The sequence below is a fragment of the Triticum urartu genome, chromosome 2 (genome assembly GCF_003073215.2).
Source record: "Triticum urartu cultivar G1812 chromosome 2, Tu2.1, whole genome shotgun sequence".
NCBI lineage: Eukaryota > Viridiplantae > Streptophyta > Magnoliopsida > Poales > Poaceae > Triticum > Triticum urartu.
In genome coordinates, this window is record NC_053023.1 from 539,256,238 (window position 1) to 539,274,031 (window position 17,794).

The 17,794-nt window shown below is 48.8% G+C and overlaps 3 protein-coding genes across 3 annotated transcripts; 1 reads left to right on the forward strand and 2 right to left on the reverse strand.

Moving 5' to 3' along the window:
* Window positions 1-752: 752 nt before the first annotated feature.
* LOC125538606 (putative pentatricopeptide repeat-containing protein At1g09680) lies at window positions 753-2,913 on the forward strand. Its single transcript, XM_048701865.1, has one exon. It carries the CDS (start codon window positions 808-810, stop codon window positions 2,635-2,637), a length of 1,830 nt encoding a protein of 609 aa, XP_048557822.1. The 5' UTR covers window positions 753-807; the 3' UTR covers window positions 2,638-2,913.
* A 452-nt stretch (window positions 2,914-3,365) lies between these two features.
* Window positions 3,366-5,559, reverse strand: LOC125538608 (vacuolar iron transporter 1). Its single transcript, XM_048701868.1, has 4 exons — window positions 5,210-5,559; window positions 4,216-4,301; window positions 3,995-4,109; window positions 3,366-3,777 (listed from the first exon to the last, which is right to left on the reverse strand). The coding sequence occupies exons 1-4, from the start codon at window positions 5,446-5,448 to the stop codon at window positions 3,477-3,479; spliced, it is 741 nt and encodes a 246-aa protein (XP_048557825.1). The 5' UTR covers window positions 5,449-5,559; the 3' UTR covers window positions 3,366-3,476.
* A 332-nt stretch (window positions 5,560-5,891) lies between these two features.
* LOC125538607 (anthranilate synthase beta subunit 1, chloroplastic-like) lies at window positions 5,892-8,918 on the reverse strand. Its single transcript, XM_048701866.1, has 8 exons — window positions 8,706-8,918; window positions 8,441-8,616; window positions 7,399-7,469; window positions 7,246-7,283; window positions 7,059-7,169; window positions 6,874-6,973; window positions 6,352-6,487; window positions 5,892-6,271 (listed from the first exon to the last, which is right to left on the reverse strand). Exons 1-8 carry the CDS (start codon window positions 8,815-8,817, stop codon window positions 6,161-6,163), a joined length of 855 nt encoding a protein of 284 aa, XP_048557823.1. The 5' UTR covers window positions 8,818-8,918; the 3' UTR covers window positions 5,892-6,160.
* Between the last annotated feature and the right edge of the window lie 8,876 nt (window positions 8,919-17,794).

Sequence of the window (17,794 nt, forward strand, 5' to 3'; positions counted from 1 at the left end):
ATAACTTTATTATTGTCTCTAGGGCATATTTCCTTCAGTTGTTAGGAGGAGGTCTTCTATCCAACCGGTGATTTCTCGGTCGCTGCATTGCAACAACGTTTTTCTAGTTCCGATGGCGTTCGAGAAGTCAAAAGACGGGATCAAGCTTTGTTTATAGTGCATGCTGGTGCGCGTGGGAGGAAGACGGTGTCTATTTCCCAAAAAAAATGTGTATAATTTTTATTTATGTACAGTAAAAACTGTGTCCCGAGGCTAGACAGGTGATGATGGTAGACACGTCTAGATCGAGTCTACACACTTTGGTAAAAATATTTATGCCAATGTCGACGCGCGCATGCATCGTGTACTTGTTGAAAGTGGTGGCTCCAAGTTCATTTTTGGGAATGAGAATCTCGAGCTCGACATCCGGTCAGACTCGTCATCATCGACACACGTGTGATGATTTCTTTTTAAAAGCTTTGCTCAAAAGCTATGCATTTTCTATTTGTTTTTGTTTTCTGCCATTGGGTTAACGGTAGCCTCGGGAGGTGGTGACGCATGATATTCAGCTTCAGGTGTTTTTGCTTTATACCTTTGAGCTTTTGCACTAATAATATGGTTATATGCATCACTTGATGCAGAGGCCGGACTTGCTTCACTTTCGAAAACAAAAACAAAAGGCAGTTAAGATGACCTTTTAAAGATTGATCGACCGTTCCCTAAAAAAGATTGATCGACCGAGCCGTCCCATCTTTCAACTTGGCGGGCTCGAAGCTCACTAGCCACGGAGGCTCATTCTCTCAGACCCCCACCCCACCGCTCGCAAACATGCGGAGAGCCCTCCGCCACCGCCCGCGCCTCCAGCCCCCCACTGAAACACCGCCGGCGCCGTCAGCCCCTCTCCCATGGTACGCCGCGCCGCGGGCGCCGCCATCGCATTCGCCGTCCACGACCGAGGCCGACCCCCTGATCGTTGCCGCCTCCGAAGTCGCGCTCACTCTGCCAATCCACCCCGCCCCGCTCCCGGCCACGGCGCCGGCGCCGCTCCTGCGCCTCCTCCCCGCCTTCACCTCCGCCCACTTCCTCTCCCTCCTCCGCTCCAACCCCCTCTCCCTCCCGCCGCTCCCGCTCCTCTCCCTCTTCCGCCTACTCCTTCTCGCCTCCCCTCCCGGCCTCTTCCGCCACACGCCCTCCTCCTTCCTCTCCATGTCCCACCTCCTCCTCCTCCACCGCCTCCCGGACCTCGCTCGCCCGCTCCTCCGCCTCCTAGTCTCCCGACTCGGCCGCTCCTCTCCGCCGCGCCTCCTCCCACTCCTCGTCCCCGCCGCCTCCCCCGGAGACCCCGCCCGTCTCGTCTCCGAACTCGCTGCGGCCTACGCCGACGAGGGCCTCCTCGCCGACGCCTGCTCCCTCGTCCTCCTCGCCCTCCGCGGCGGCACCCGCCTACCGGCGCCCGTGTGCTTCGGCCTCATGAGCCGGCTCCCCACCACTCCCGAAGCATACGCTTTCTACCTGCAGCTGCTTGACGCCGGCATGCCCCCTGAGGTCAGGCAGTTCAACGTGCTGATGCGAGATTTTGTTAGATTTGGAGACCTTGCGAGTGCGCGCAAGGTGTTCGACGAAATGCGAACCAGGAGCGTGCAGCCGACTGTGGTCAGCTTCAACACCTTGATTTCAGGCATGTGTAGAGCGCGCGATCTGGACGGTGCAGACGAGCTGTACAAGGGAATGGCGCAGATGGGTATCACACCTGATGTCTACACTTACAGTGCTCTGATAAAGGGTTTGTCCAGTTCAGGGAGGATCGAGGATGCAACAAAGATGTTTGATGAAATGCGCGAGAGGGGCGTGAAACCGAATGCCATCGTGTTCACAACATTGATCGATGCACATTGCAAGGCTGGGGATGTGAAGGCTGGAATGGAACTGTACCAGGACATGAGGGCAAGGGGTGTGATGCCAGATTTAGTGGCATACAATGCACTATTGAATGGGCTTTGTCGGGCGAGAAATTTTGAGGCTGCCGAATGCATTGTGGAAGAGATGAGGGGCACAGGTCTGAAGCCAGATAAGGTGACTTACACCACACTCATTGATGGTTGCTGCAAGGACGGCAAGCTAGACACGGCGATGGATATTAAGCAGAAAATGGCGGACGAAGAGGTTGCGTTGGATGAGGTGACATATACAGCACTCATCTCCGGGTTGAGCAAGGCACAACGGCCAGTCGATGCCGAGAGGATCCTTGTTGAGATGATGGAAGCTGGTTTGGAGCCCGACAACACGACCTACACCATGGTGATTGACGCCTTCTGTAGGAAAGGCGACGTGAAGACAGGCTTTAAACTACTGAAGGAGATGCAGAACAAGGGTCGAAAACCAGGAGTTGTGACATACAACGTGATTATGAGTGGCCTCTGCAAGCTGGGGCAGCTGAAGAATGCCGACATGCTTCTGAATGCAATGCTCAATATAGGGGTGCCCCCAGATGATATCACATACAACATTCTCTTGGATGGGCAGTGCAAGCATGGAAAAGTTACTGATTCTGAAGAGCTGAAAAGTGCAAAAGGAATGGTGCCAGATTTGGGCGTTTATACTTCACTGATCAGCGAACTTGTCAAGAAGAAACCAGCTAAGAGCTACCACGATAGATAAGGTTTCTGGGTAAAGACATCTTATGAGTACTTCCTCACCGGTAGAGAACCATCGATCTCCGAGATAGAAAAATGCAATATGATTAGGCTCTTCAAGTTTAGGCAGACAAATATTGCTACTCCACTCCTCGATGGGGGATACATACTTCGCAGCGCGGCATGGGGAAAGCCTACATGCTATTCTGTAATTTTACTTCTCTGATTAGTAAATAAATAAGATAGTGGCAGATGTTTACTTGAAAATTGAATTCTGAGGCGCCTTGAGCTTTTTCTTTTAGCAGTATTGGTTGCTTATAGTGTTCAAATGATTCTCCTTGCTCAGGCAACTCTACTCTCTCAGCTTGGGTTGATAGTTCAAAAACCTGCAATCATCGTAAGGCATATTCTATGATTTTGTTCTAACTCATGGCTTCTTCTATCTAAATCTAGTTGTGGTAGAACAGTAACTTTCATAAGTTTACCCCGCAAAAAAATAAGTAACTTCCATAGACCATAAGTTTACCCATAAGAGTCCCAGTCTGCAGCAAAACGTGTGCTTGATATGGTCAGTTATGTTGGTTTCAGTCCAAGATGGACTTTTGTGCTAATTTCACTTTACTTGACATCTCAGTTCAGCTTACATAGAGCTAGTACGCAAGTATTTTATCCTCGCAACAATTATTCATGACTACATGTAAGGTAAGAGCTCTACTCCATTTTTAGATAAAGGAGGAACAGACTAGCTTCATCTACAACTGATTGCAATGTAATATAATGCATTGTTCAAAGAAGCAAATTCACATCTGTTCTGAATTCATTGCAGGCTAGTGAAAAGTTTGGATACAAGTGCACCCCATAAGATTATCTAGCTTGCACAGCCTTCGCCATCCCGTACGCCGCAGCAGAAGCAACAGCACCAATAATAGTAGTCTGGACAGCGCTAAGGAACGGGCGGTTCCCAGTAAATCGACCCTTGATGTAGCCAAAGAAAAGGAGCGCGAGCAGCGTGACTCCAACTGATGTGAGCATGGCGTCCTGGACAGTGGAGATGAACATGTAGGGCAGGAGAGGGACCAATCCACCGATGATATAAGATAGCGCTATTGTTAAAGCGCTCTGCAAGGCTCTTCTAGGGTCCGGCTTCTCCAATCCGAGCTCAAACCTGAATACATTGCCCCGGTTAGTAAAGCAATCATGCCTATGACGTGCAATATGCTCTTGTTAATTTCTTTACGGTTCTTTGTCAATATCTACATTTTCAGTCTTGACAGCTCTGTTGTAGTATCTACATTTTCAGTATAGTACAATCAGAAACAATACATAGTGCTTCTCAAACAAAAAAAAACAATACATAGTGTCAGTAGCTGCTTGTCATATACCTCATCATGAACTCGAGCCAAGCCTGCGGGTTCCTCCGGAGGCCCTCCACAACAGGGCCATACTCATGCGGTTCGAGCCCGTACTCTGCCATGATATCCCCAATTTCAGCAGCCTCTGAATTATCATTATAAACAAGTCAAAATACAAACGGTGGTTAGGCTGCAAGTTACACACACACTGGGGGAATCTGGTAACTTGTTATCCAGTTATGTCCATGTACCGGTGTCTGGGACGGCAATGATCTCCTCCTGCTCCCTCTTCATCTCCCGCTTGTAGTGATCTGCCTCGCTTTGGGCAGCCAGGTACCTACCCACATGGCACAGTGGCAGATCAGAAAATTTTACAATCATGCATTCGTGGGCACTTTTTGAATTGTAAACAATGTGATCTTGTCTCTCTCCACAGCTTAAAGGGACAAGCATTATTCTCCACTGCCATTTGTGGGCACTTTTTGAATTGAAAAAGTCGTGATGTTAACATAAAGTGTGCTGAAATAGTACGTCGAAGAGGGCCATATGTCCGCGCACTTGTCTATCTCATGGGCTAACTTTTCCCCCAATAAGTTTTGTGGTCGACATGAGGGTAATTTGCAAGTTGCAGTTGAGGCTAAAGTAAAGAACAGACTGTTAGACAGCGACGCGTCTGTGCAATGCAATCTGCGGAAAAATGAGCAGGCGTCCACGATGTAACAAAGCAAGATTCAACACGTACACCTGTCCCATGGTTAATATATGTAGTCATGACTAACTTAATCTAGCTTCATAACATACAACAGTAGCTAGGATGTGCATAACTACAACTGTAGATTCACTGTAAGCAGTACTGCATTCTACTCCATTACAGTTGGACATAATTCTGACAGCAGGAGCTAGAACCATTCTCACTTGCTAGCTTAATCTACTGTTGATATCAATATCTATACCCAATTACTCATACAGATACGGAGAGGCAGGGTACATGCATGATGTATCTCCCTAATCTCTCTCGCCATAGTAAGAACTGCGAGGCAGAGTGCCAGAGTCCATGCGTCTCTGCAAACGCTGACACGCGTCTGTACTACGCGCGATCTGTACTATAGTTAGTTACACGTTAAGTCGTCAGACACGCGTGTTGACAAAACAATCTGTATCTGTATTGTAACCTCGGTTACTTCGCTAGATGAGCGGCGCGTGATTGAGAAGCAAAGCAGAGGGACTGGAGGGATCGGAAGTTACCCTCCGAGGCCCATGGAGATCGCCCCGGCGGCGACCTCGGCGAGGCCGGCGGTGAGGACGAGCGACGACGGCGCGCTGGCGCCGGAGAGGCCCGCGGCGAGGGCGAAGGGCACGGTGAGGCCGTCGGACACGCCCATGATGACGTCGCGCACCACCTCCCCGGCCGTGAAGTGCCGCTCCCGGTGGCTCGGCGGGCCCTTCTCCAGCATGGGCTGCCGGCCGTCGCCGTGGCCGTCCATCGCCGCCGCTCGCGAGGGCAACAGACAGAATTGAGCCGACAAGCGAGAGAGGTGGACAGGTGGAAGGGAACGGGGGCTGGAGGTATGGTGCGTTGGACTCCCCGTCTCGTCCTATCTGAATCGCTATTTATAGAGGCGGTGGTTTTACTCTGGGAAAAAAAGGGAGGTGGTTTTAGTCGGCATAGCTGGGAAGGCCCAGTACCTGTGGTCTGGGCTCTTGTGTCTACTGGGCCTTCGCTCATAGGCTTAGTAATGGGCCGAGCTGTCAGAAGGCCTGGAGAAAGTTAGGAGTTGGGAAAGTCTTTTCTCAACACAGCAAAAAAAGATCTAAAAACACCTAAAAAAAAGATCTAAAAAGCCAAAAAAAAAGATCTAAAAAAATAGTTGGGAAAGGCAGAAACCAGAACAGAGAACATATAGCAAACACTCTGAACTCTGAAGTCTGAAGTAAAAAAGATGCTAACAGCTTCTGCTTCCACCGATTTATTATTTGAGAAAGAGCACCACGACGAACATAATTGACCGAATGAAGTTCATACGGGATCTAGATCCACAATGATATATTACAATGAACCAAACGAATGGCAATGGAAAAGCTCTTTTTCCCTTATTCATTTCCCCTAAATCTGCTTGGCTTTTAGGCCCCTTCCTGCCTGCCTGATCTCTCAACAATAGTCTCTACTTCCTCTAACTGCTCTGCTTCCTGAATCCTCTACTTCCCCTCGGAGGTCTGCTTCTCAAACTCCTCGACATATCTCGCAAAGTTGAGGATGATTTTCTTGCCTTCAGGGGTGATGATGCTCTCTGGGTGGAACTGAACACCCTGGAAGAGTTACACCGTATCAGTGAGGATCATGTCAAATTGTGCCTAAGCGACACATAATGTGTGGGGTTGAGAAATACCTGGATATGCGTGTACTTCTTGTGGCGAGCAGCCATGACAAGTCCATCTTCAGTCCATGCCGTGACTTCCAGTTCATCGTGCGGGAAGGTTTCCTCCTCGATGACCAAGCTATGATATCTTGCGGCGGTAAAAGGGCTGTTCATCAAAGTGAGGATCATGTCAAATCAGAAGCTCAATTTGGACAAGTGCCAGACTCAACAAGGAAACAAACATAAACGTTTTCCATGGTTGAAAAAAGCTCCCTCCATTCTGGCATACTATCATCAATACTAACTGAATATGTTGAAAATTCGAATCGCCATTGCATGGCACATGTTACAAAATTTCTCAAGACAAACCTAAGTGCGTCCTCTAAACAGGTAAAATACAGCTCTCAAAAGCACTCCTAGTCATCATAAAAATAAAAGCAAAGGCAATATGTGTGCAGTTCAATGTTTACAATAGCAGTGTCAGTCGACTGTTATGTAGCGGAAGCTAGAACCGAACAATCCATGGTTTACTTAATGGCTGAGAAATCATACTTTGACAAGCCCTCGAATATGGACTTTCCTAGAACTTCGTCATAGTAAACTGGAGAGCTTTTTCCATGCATCACACCAGAAGGAACGCGGATAATCTTCCCTGTATATTCATATAGAAGAAAAAACATCAGCAAGACTGAATAACAGATCATGGAAAACCATGTGTCCATAGAGATAAATCTAACCTCCAAATGCCTCTCCAATGCACTGCAGACCCATGCAAACTCCGAATATTGGGATGGTTGGCCCAAGTTCCAGAACAGTCTGCAATGATATACCTGAATCTTGCGGTTCACCTAAAGAAGAAATATGAATGTTATTCGTAAGGTCAGAAACTTTAAACTGTTCTGAGATTCGGTGAGAGAAACTAACCAGGCCCTGGTGAAATAAGTATTCCTCGTGGTTTCATCCTACATAAGATTAAAGAAAGGAACATCATCAACAAAGTTGTAATATGGTATAACCCCTTTAGTTGGACCAGAATGAAACTAAATTACAATTGAAGAGGTGCTCAGAGAACTATACCTCTTTACCTCCTCTATGGTAAGTTCATCATTACGGTACACCTCAAAATTTAATCCAAGCTCCCCCATATACTGCATCAAACACTCAGTTTCAGCAAGATGTGTTTTCTCATAGCATGTGTTCGCGTCATATTAAAATAAAGGTGCGGAAAATAGATTTAACCGTCTCATAAGTACATGCATCTGAAACAGACACCGAACGTAACCAAATAATGCATTCTTGATTCTAATTTGGATCTTTCAGACAAGGGATTCTTCTTAGAAGGTCATATTTTAAATGGAAAATCTTTGAGAATAGATTTCAGAGGATCCAACTTTGTACTCCCTCCGTTCCTAAATATAAGTCTTTTTAGACATTTCAAATGGATTACAACATACGGATGTATGTAGACATACTTTAGAGTGTAGATTCACTCATTTTGCCCCGTATGTAGTCACTTGTTGGAATCTCTAAAAAGACTTATATTTAGGAACGGAGGGAGTACTTCTAATGAAAAAACATTCTTGCCACGTTGGTTGCCAAAGGTTATCCTCTGTTGTTAGGATTTATTAGAACAACCGGGCATTAACAGCATATTTAGCAGATTCGTGTTAATTCTCAAATGTAGAAAAATGCTTAGCAGATTCATGTTGCTTCTCAAATGAAGAAATACATTTCTGTAAGACTTCTAAAAGAACAATGTGATAAAACCTCATATAAGGTTAAAATAGCAAGATAAGTTCTTGTACCAGACCATATATAATTCTGAATCCCTAAAACAACAATCCATGCTACGAATGGAATACTTGAGGGCAGTGGAATCCTTTTCTCCTTTTTTAAATGGAAAAGCTACTTTTGACTGGAAAAATTGAACTGACACAACCGAGAATGCGACTTCCGCACGGCAAAAAGGAAAACATGTGAAGAAAAACTGTATGAACACTGAAACTTTCGGATCAACCCACGTACTGACCCCTCTACGCCGGCAAAGATATGGCATACACAGACAGACCAGAAGCAGCCGGAATGCGAATGGGCCAGGAACATGTGAAACCATATATACCTGGCACAGGTTGTAGGTAAAGCTATCATAGTTGTCGATGACGATGATGGGCTGCTTCACCGCGGCCGGTGTTCCGTCACGGTCGGCCACCGGCGCCGCGGCGGCCGGCCCGGCGGCGAGGACCACGGGCGTGACCGCCCTCCTACCCCTGAGGGCCAGCCCACCGTTCTCAGGATCTGCGAGGGGAAAAGCCCAATCAATCTAGGATTCGGCAGATCCGCAATGAAACGGCGGGATAGAAGCAGGGACACGGAGGGATTCGTACGGAGGGTGGCAGGAAGGCGCGCGAAACCGGCGGCGGGGGGCGTCGCCCGTGCACGCAGCGCGGCGGCGGTGGTCGCCGGTGACGAGGCGGCGGCGAGGTGGGTGCAGGCCATGCCGGCGAGGAGGGTCCGGAGGCGCGCGGCTCGCGGCTCGCTGGGTTTTTGTCCGTGGCGGGGAAGGGGTCGGGAACGGAACGGGAGAAAGCGAGCTGCGAGTTTGCGGTTATATAGAAGGGAGGGATTTCGGGTTGGATTAGGACGACATCCATTTTCTTCAGCGCGCGCAGTAAGAAATGGAAAGAAATTCAGTCGTGCTTAGTTATGCGCGTAAAACTCTACGGCCCCTACTAACGCCGTGCGTCCGCCGGTCGGCGGCGCTATCTGCAGACGACCGGCGACGTGGTCAGTAGCTCACTTGTGCCCGGCGCCTGCCATGAGGAAGGCGTTGCTTCTGCCGTTTCCGTGTATAATAAAGCAATGAACGCATGCACATGGTCTCGCACTAGGAAACGTCGCTGCCGATCACCGGTGTCTCAGTCGGGGTGGAGGACGCCGGTCCTGCTCCGCCGCGGGGGCGAAGGTGGGTGGGTGGGTAGGTGGGGAGGCGGCTGGCGATGTGGTCCAATGTTGGAATTCAGAATTTTCAGAATCATCGATCTCTAGCGGCGGTCACATGTATACAGGAACCACAACGAACATCAGATGCTAGGCGAAAGCACGACCGGAGGGCATTGTTACTCGTGTGGCAAATTTTAGCCTAGGAGAAAACTACACGCGATCCAAATGCAGCACTGTACGACCTGTGTCTATTATCGCCGGAGCTACGACCGAGTGGGGCATCACTCCCTCCTCTACTGATTGTCTCGAAATAAACAGTGAATCGCCCTCCCCCCGCTCAACGATTTCCTAAATAAAATACTCACTAGCGGGGAATCTCTCGAACTCGGGACAAATAATAATAAATCGAACGTCTACGTCGCATCAGTATGGTTTTTTTTTAGAAAAGAAGGATGACCCCCGGCCTCTGTATCTGGGAGATGCATACGGCCACTTTATTAATTATTCTCGAAGATCGTATAAAGTATTACAACAATGTGTTTGAATCCACCATCTTGGTAACATATACCGCTACTCCTATCCAATATGATGAAGGGGTGCTAGCTGGGTCACTGCCCAAACCACTCACCTAAGCCTAACATCAAAAGCCGGAAGCCGAAACTCATTCGGAAGCCCCAGCCGAGCCACATACCGGGTCTGGGGCACAATCCGGTCAGACGCACTCGTGTGTCGTCGCCGCCATCTTCCACATGTCTTCAGATCATATTGAGGCTTCTACCTTTTCTGGCCACTCTGCCATCGACGTCACCATGACGCCAGACAGCAACCTCCTCCTGCGCGAGCCCATCTCCGCGCATCGGACGCCGAGTCTCCACAGCGCCATGCCATCGATCTCCGCCGCCATCAATGTGTGAGATGAAGCACCGCTCCACCATCCCTCCAGCCAGCACTTGCTTCAAAACGATGCCCCCAGAAGGGAAAGCGATAGAACACCATCATCATCCGATCCGGAAGACCCAGATCTGGGGTTTCCCCCTAAGCACCCCGAGCCTGATGGCGCAGACTGCCGACGATGCCTCGACCATCGGCAGTAGCTCCACCAGACTAGCGTCGCCTACGTCGCCGCAGCCTCCAAGATGAAGCTGACCAGAATGCATGTGTCGACACCGAACCGCCACCACTTCCACCGTCGCTTGAGTAGCCCCCGAGCAACGCCTTCAAGAAGGAGCACACCACCGTGGTGTCGTCGTCGCTTGGAACAGGGGGTCTGAGGTTTTCACCTGAGCTCCTGGGAGGGGTGGAAAGAAGGAGGTCCTCTCCGAAGCCTCCAAGGAGGGAAGCAACACCCAAAGGCACTGCCATCGGAGTGGCCTCCACGCCGGCCAAGAGATTCCCCCGGAACCCTTCCAGCCACCGGAACTGCAAGGCCAGCACCCAATAACGGTGACCGAAGCCACCAAGGGCCGGATCCGCTACAGATCGGAGTAGATCGGGGTCGAGGACGAACATCACCATGGCCATCAACATCCAGCGAGGAACCGCCGCCGCAGCCGAAGCCCACCACCTCCCCACCATCCACATGGCCAGGGAAGTGTGGCCCACCTATCCACGCCGGCGCCGCGTGCCACCAACCAGGACCGCCGCCATGGATCCGAGGCTCCCCGCCCGAGGAGGAGACGCCTGGATCCCCGCCGCCACCTTCACCAGTACCACGCGGCGGTGCCGGTGAGTACCTCGGGCGGCGGCGGAGAGGGGGGACGCGCAGGGAGGAGGAGTGGATACGAGGGCGTGAAAAGAACGGAGGTGAAGGTCTGTCCTCGCATCAGTATGGTTACTATTATTATTTTTTAAACATAGACAAAGGGCATTTTATATCTAATGTTTATCAAGAAAATCAGTGAGCAACACAAATGAAGGAGAACAACAGAAAAACAACGTGTAAAATGTACAATTACATCAAAAACCATGTTGGTGGTTTTTCCTGCGATTGTTCGTTGTTCGTCGAAGCTTGAAAATACATTGAGCATCATGCAAGTCATTGAAGACCGCAATAACCGCTCGCTAACAACGATGTCTACTTAGCCACGGTGGCGTAGCCAGCCCAATAAACCAGAGTGGTCCATCAATAGAAATATTTATATATGTTTATTTATTTTCAAAAAAAATTACTACACTAAATACAAGCTAGCTACGCCACTGCTTAGCCACTAAAGGAACATAGACTAAGTCAACACCCCACACGTGACTACCCCTTCGCCTCTCCTCCAAACAAACATGCGCGGTCGTTGGCGCCGCCGATCTGCCTCGTCTCCTTTGGCTTCAAGGTCATGGGGAGCGGTGGATCCCGACCCTTGCCGACGGGAGGGTTCCGTTTTTATACGTTTCTTTGAGTTTTGTTAGGGTTTGTGTCCTGCTCACGAAGATGGGACGGCGGCGGTTCCCTAAAGATGGAATAAGATTCTTCCCACCTAACCCCCGTCCCGGTGGTGCGTCTAGTATCGTTGGAGGGCATGTGGAGGTGTGTCTCTGGTGTTGGGGAACGTAGTAATTTCAAAAATATTCCTACGCACACACAAGATCATGGTGATGCATAGCAACGAGAAGGGAGAGTGTTGTCTACGTACCCTCGTAGACCGGCAACGGAAGTGTTGACACAACGTAGAGGAAGTAGTCGTACGTCTTCCCGATCCGACCGATCCAAATACCGAACGTACGGCACCTCCGAGTTCTGCACACGTTCAACTCGGTGACGTCCCTCGAGTTCCGATCCAGCAAAACGTTGAGGGAGAGTTTTGTCAACACGACGGCGTGATGACGGTGATGATGTTCTACCGACGCAGGGCTTCGCCAAAGCACCGCTACGATATGACCGAGGTGGAATATGGTGGAAGGGGGCACCGCACACGGCTAAGGAACGATCACGAGGATCAACTTGTGTGTCATGGGGTGCCCCCTTGCTCAGTATATAAAGGAGGGAGAGGGGGAGGTGCGGCCGGCCCTATGGGTGCGCCTGGAGGAGTCCTACTCCAACCGGGAGTAGGACTCCCCCCTCTTGCCTTGTTGGAAAAGGAAGGAGGAAGGGAGAAAGAGGAAAAGCCCCCCCCCCTTCCTTGTCCTATTCGGACTAGGGGGGAGGGGGCGCGCGGCCTGCCCTGGCCGGCCCTCCTCTTCTCCCTTATGGCCCATGTAGGCCCAATAACCCCCGGGGGGTTTCGGTAACCCCCCGGTACTCCAGTAAAATCCCGATTTCACCCGGAACGTTTCCGATATCCAAATATAGGCTTCCAATATATCAATCTTTATGTCTCGACCATTTCGAGACTCCTCGTCATATCCGTGATCACATCCGGGACTCCAAGTCAATTGATTTTTCAAGCATCTCATATGAGAGATCAAAGTACTGAAAGTACTACTTCACAAAGGCGGACAAGACAATGGATTAACAGTAGTACTAGTATATGTACTCACTCTCTAAGATCCAACTACCTGTCAGCTGATGTAGAGCCCGTGCACTACTTCGTCTGGAGAAAACCAAGAGCAGCCATCCGAGGGCTGCCGCCGGCTTGTTCACCGTGTAGTTCCGCTGCTGCTATGGATTCAGTGTTCAATAATGGCCAAATCGCCGCTCCCAGCGCGCCCTCACAGCAGAGCTTAATCAACATCAACCAGCTGACTTGCACTGCGCCATCTCCTGTTCGGCGGTTTTTTCGGCTACACGTCTTCCAAAATTCCAGTTGCCGCTGCTGGCTTGAACCGTCAGCTGGGTTACCGATTTGTGACTCCTACGCGAGATCGTCTATTGCCTCGCTGCGGTCGACCCCAACGGTCCGCTGGCTTATGCCACATCATAAAAACAAGCTAAGTCACTTTTATATTTAAATTTAATTTTTTCCAGTCAATGAAATATATCCGGCACCTTTGAGTTAATCTCGGGGGCTATCGTTTCTTCTCATAAAGTTGAGTCGTAAGGTTACCAAAGAGGACTATTTGCCACGATGCACAGTTCAAACATGGGTGCCCTACATATCAGCGAAATAATTTTACGTTCGTTCTTTACTAAGTCAGATGCAACTCGTAATTGACCAAGTAGTGGGTATGGTATTGTCAATCGACTCTGATGCCTATCATGGACTTTGTCGACGCTGAACATATCATATTCCATGAAAAAAGTCCACGCGAAAGCCTACTTAGTCGAGTCGAACGATTAACAACTTAAACACAAGTTGACAAAGTCATTGAAATTACTATTTAATTTTGTTTTATACATCACGAACGGTGTAATGCATTCATGTGTTTTATTTCAGGAACAAAGAGCCTCAAGACAACTCCTCGAGTCGCCTTGAGCCTCGGGGGCTATCAACCCAGAATTTGTGAAAAAACGAACTTTGTTCGTTATCAAAACACAAGTTCACAGACCCCCGGGTTGTTAAAGGCCTAAACAAACCCGGCGCTCGGGGGCTACAGATGATATACATACTATGGGAGTTGGAAAAAATTCGGAAAGACCTGGCTAGGGAAGACCCAGCTTGGAGACAGAATCCAGCCTCGGAGGACAACCCGACAACATCAACGTCGACGCTTCATGACCCGACAATCTCTTCATCCACATTTCGGCATCCATTAAGTCAACGACCCGGAAAAAAGCTCCATGTTCAAGGAAGACAAAAGCATCAACAAAATCAAGACCTTCCGCCCGACTCTTCGAGTCACCCGAAAGCTCGGGGGCTACTGTCGTGGATATGGGACACGGGTATCCTCATGAAGGTAGGCCGCGGCCCATCATGGGAGGTGGCCCACCAGGCCGACTTAAACAGTTTGAATAAGACCTGGATTGCTATCCGTCTTGTAATAGAAAAGAGACTAGTCCTAATCCTACTAGGACTCTACATGTAGGCCGGCCCCTTCAACTTATATAAGGAGGGGCAAGGCTCCCCAAGAAGATTGACAAGTGCCACAAGTTGGACAAGTTAGGTTTAGACAATAGCTCTCGAGATAGAGCACTCTTATAACCATGATCATCATTATCGATATCAATGAAGCAGGATGTAGGCTTTTACCTCCACCGTGAGGGGCCGAACCTGGGTAAAACATCGCGTCTCTCGTCCCGCTCAACCCCTCTCAAGCTACCACATAGATGCGTTGGCCTCGCGACTAAGTCCTGACACTAAGGACATCTGACGTGACAATTCCACGACAACTCCCACTTAGAAAGATATCCCTCTAATCCTCTAAGTGATCACGTGATCCAAATCAACTAAACCATGTCCGATCATCACGTGAGATGGAGTAGTATCAATGGTGAACATCAATATGTTGATCATATCTACTATATGATTCACGCTCGACCTTTCGGTCTCCGTGTTCCGAGGCCATATCTGTTATATGCTAGGCTCATCAAGTTAAACCTGAGTATTCCGCGTGTGCAACTGTTTTGCACCTGTTGTATTTGAACGTAGAGCCTATCACACCCGATCATCACGTGGTGTCTCAGCACGAAGAACTTTCGCAACGGTGCATACTCAGCGAGAACACTTATACTTTGATAATTTAGTGGGGGATCATCCTATAATGCTACCGTCAATCAAAGCAAGATAAGATGCATAAAAGATAAACATCACATGCAATCAATATAAGTGATATGATATGGCCATCATCATCTTGTGCTTGTGATCTCTCCGAAGCACCTTCATGATCACCATCGTCACCGGCGCGACACCTTGATCACCATCGTAGCATCGTTGTCGTCTTGCCAATCTTATGCTTCCACGACTATCGCTACCGCTTAGTGATAAAGTAAAGCATTACAGCGCAATTGCATTGCATACAATAAAGCGACAACCATATGGCTCCTGCCAGTTGCCGATAACTCGGTTACAAAACATGATCATCTCATACAATAAAATTTAGCATCGTGTCTTGATCATATCACATCACAACATGCCCTGCAAAAACAAGTTAGACGTCCTCTACTTTGTTGTTGCAAGTTTTACGTGGCTGCTACGGGCTTTAGCAAGAACCGTTCTTACCTACGCATCAAAACCACAACGATAGTTTGTCAAGTTGGTGCTATTTTAACCTTCGCAAGGACCGGGCGTAGCCAAAGCACGTCGGTAGAACCAGTCTCGCGTAAGCGTACGCGTAATGTCGGTCTGGGATGCTTCATCCAACAATACCGCCAAACCAAAGTATGACATGCTGGTAAGCAGTATGACTTATATCGCCCACAACTCACTTGTGTTCTACTCGTGCACAACATCAACGCATAAAACCTAGGCTCGGATGCCACTGTTGGGGAACGTAGTAATTTCAAAAAAATTCCTACACACACGCAAGATCATGGTGATGCATAGCAACGAGAGGGGAGAGTGTTGTCTACGTACCCTCGTAGACCGGCAACGGAAGTGTTGACACAACATAGATGAAGTAGTCGTACGTCTTCCCGATCCGACCGATCCAAGTACCGAACGTACGGCACCTCCGAGTTCTGCACACGTTCAACTCGGTGACGTCCCTCGAGTTCCGATCCAGCAAAATGTTGAGGGAGAGTTTCGTCAGCACGACGGCGTGATGACGGTGATGATGTTCTACCGACGCAGGGCTTCGCCTAAGCACCGCAACGATATGACCGAGGTGGAATATGGTGGAAGGGGCACCGCACACGGCTAAGGAACGATCACGAGGATCAACTTGTGTGTCATGGGGTGCCCCCTTGCCTCAGTATATAAAGGAGGGAGAGGGGGAGATGCAGCTGGCCCTATGGGTGCGCCTGGAGGAGTCCTACTCCAACCGGGAGTAGGACTCCCCCCTCTTGCCTTGTTGGAAAAGGAAGGAGGAAGGGAGAAAGAGGAAAAGGGGGGCGCCGCCCCCCTTCCTTGTCCTATTCAGACTAGGGGGGAGGGGTCACGCGGCCTGCCCTGGCCGGCCCTCCTCTTCTCCCTTATGGCCCATGTAGGCCCAATAACCCTCGGGGGGGAGGGGTTCCGGTAACCCCCCGGTACTCCGGTAAAATCCTGATTTCACCCGGAACGTTTCCGATATCCAAATATAGGCTTCTAATATATCAATCTTTATGTCTCGACCATTTCGAGACTCCTCGTCATGTCCGTGATCACATCCGGGACTCCGAACAACCTTCGGTACATCAAAACACAAAACCCCTAATTACGATCGTCACCGAACTTTAAGCGTGCGGACCCTACGGGTTCGAGAACTATGTAGACATGACCGAGACACGTCTCCGGTCAATAACCAATAGCGGAACCTGGATGCTCATATTGGCTCCTACATATTCTACGAAGATCTTTATCGGTCAGACCGCATAACAACATACGTTGTTCCCTTTGTCATCGGTATGTTACTTGCCCGAGATTCGATCGTCGGTATCCCATACCGAGTTCAATCTCGTTACCGGCAAGTCTCTTTACTCGTTCCGTAATACATCATCCTGCAACTAACTTATTAGTTGCAATGCTTGCAAGGCTTGAGTGATGTGCATTACCGAGAGGGCCCAGAGATACCTCTCCGACAATCGGAGTGACAAATCCTAATCTCGAAATACGCCAACCCAACAAGTACCTTCGGAGACACCTGTAGAGCACCTTTATAATCACCCAGTTACGTTGTGACGTTTGGTAGCACACAAAGTGTTCCTCCGGTAAACGGGAGTTGCATAATCTCATAGTCATAGGAACATGTATAAGTTATGAAGAAAGCAATAGCAACAAACTAAACGATCAAGTGCTAAGCTAACGGAATGGGTCAAGTCAATCACATCATTCTCCTAATGATGTGATCCCATTAATCAAATGACAACTCATGTCTATGGTTAGGAAACATAACCATCTTTGATTAACGAGCTAGTCAAGTAGAGGCATAATAGTGACTCTCTGTTTTTGTCTATGTATTCACACATGTATTATGTTTCCGGTTAATACAATTCTAGCATGAATAATAAACATTTATCATGATATAAGGAAATAAACAATAACTTTATCATTGCCTCTAGGGCATATTTCCTTCATCTGGCAGATCTCACGGGGTCCGGTCCGTGGTTGCCTTTGGTGGATCCGCTCGGATCCAGTCTTCACCAACGTGTCTTCAGGTTGGATCATTTTGATCTACGCTTCTCTTCATGGGCAACTGTTGTTGCTTTAGTGAGAGGTGGCCTTAGCACGAAGACTTCTCGACTATCTATTCCAACAAGTTCTGCCCAGCTCCCGTGTGGGAGGGGTGATGACAGTGACGTTTCTTCAGCTCGCTTCAGTGCTTGTAGTCATCGCTAGGTGGTCTACGAATCTGGATGTAATTTTTATTATTTTTAGTATTCATTGTACTGTCATGATTGATGATGAATAAGCCGTAAGTTTTCTAACAAAAAGAAAGAGAACACCCCACACAACTTAGGTTAGCAATCCTTCACTATCAATCCAAAGGGTTGCACAAATCGAATCTTGTTGCAGAACTAAATAAATGAAGAGGACAAAGATGTCGCTTCAATAACCAGCCAACTGATTCTTTTGATGAACACACCAAC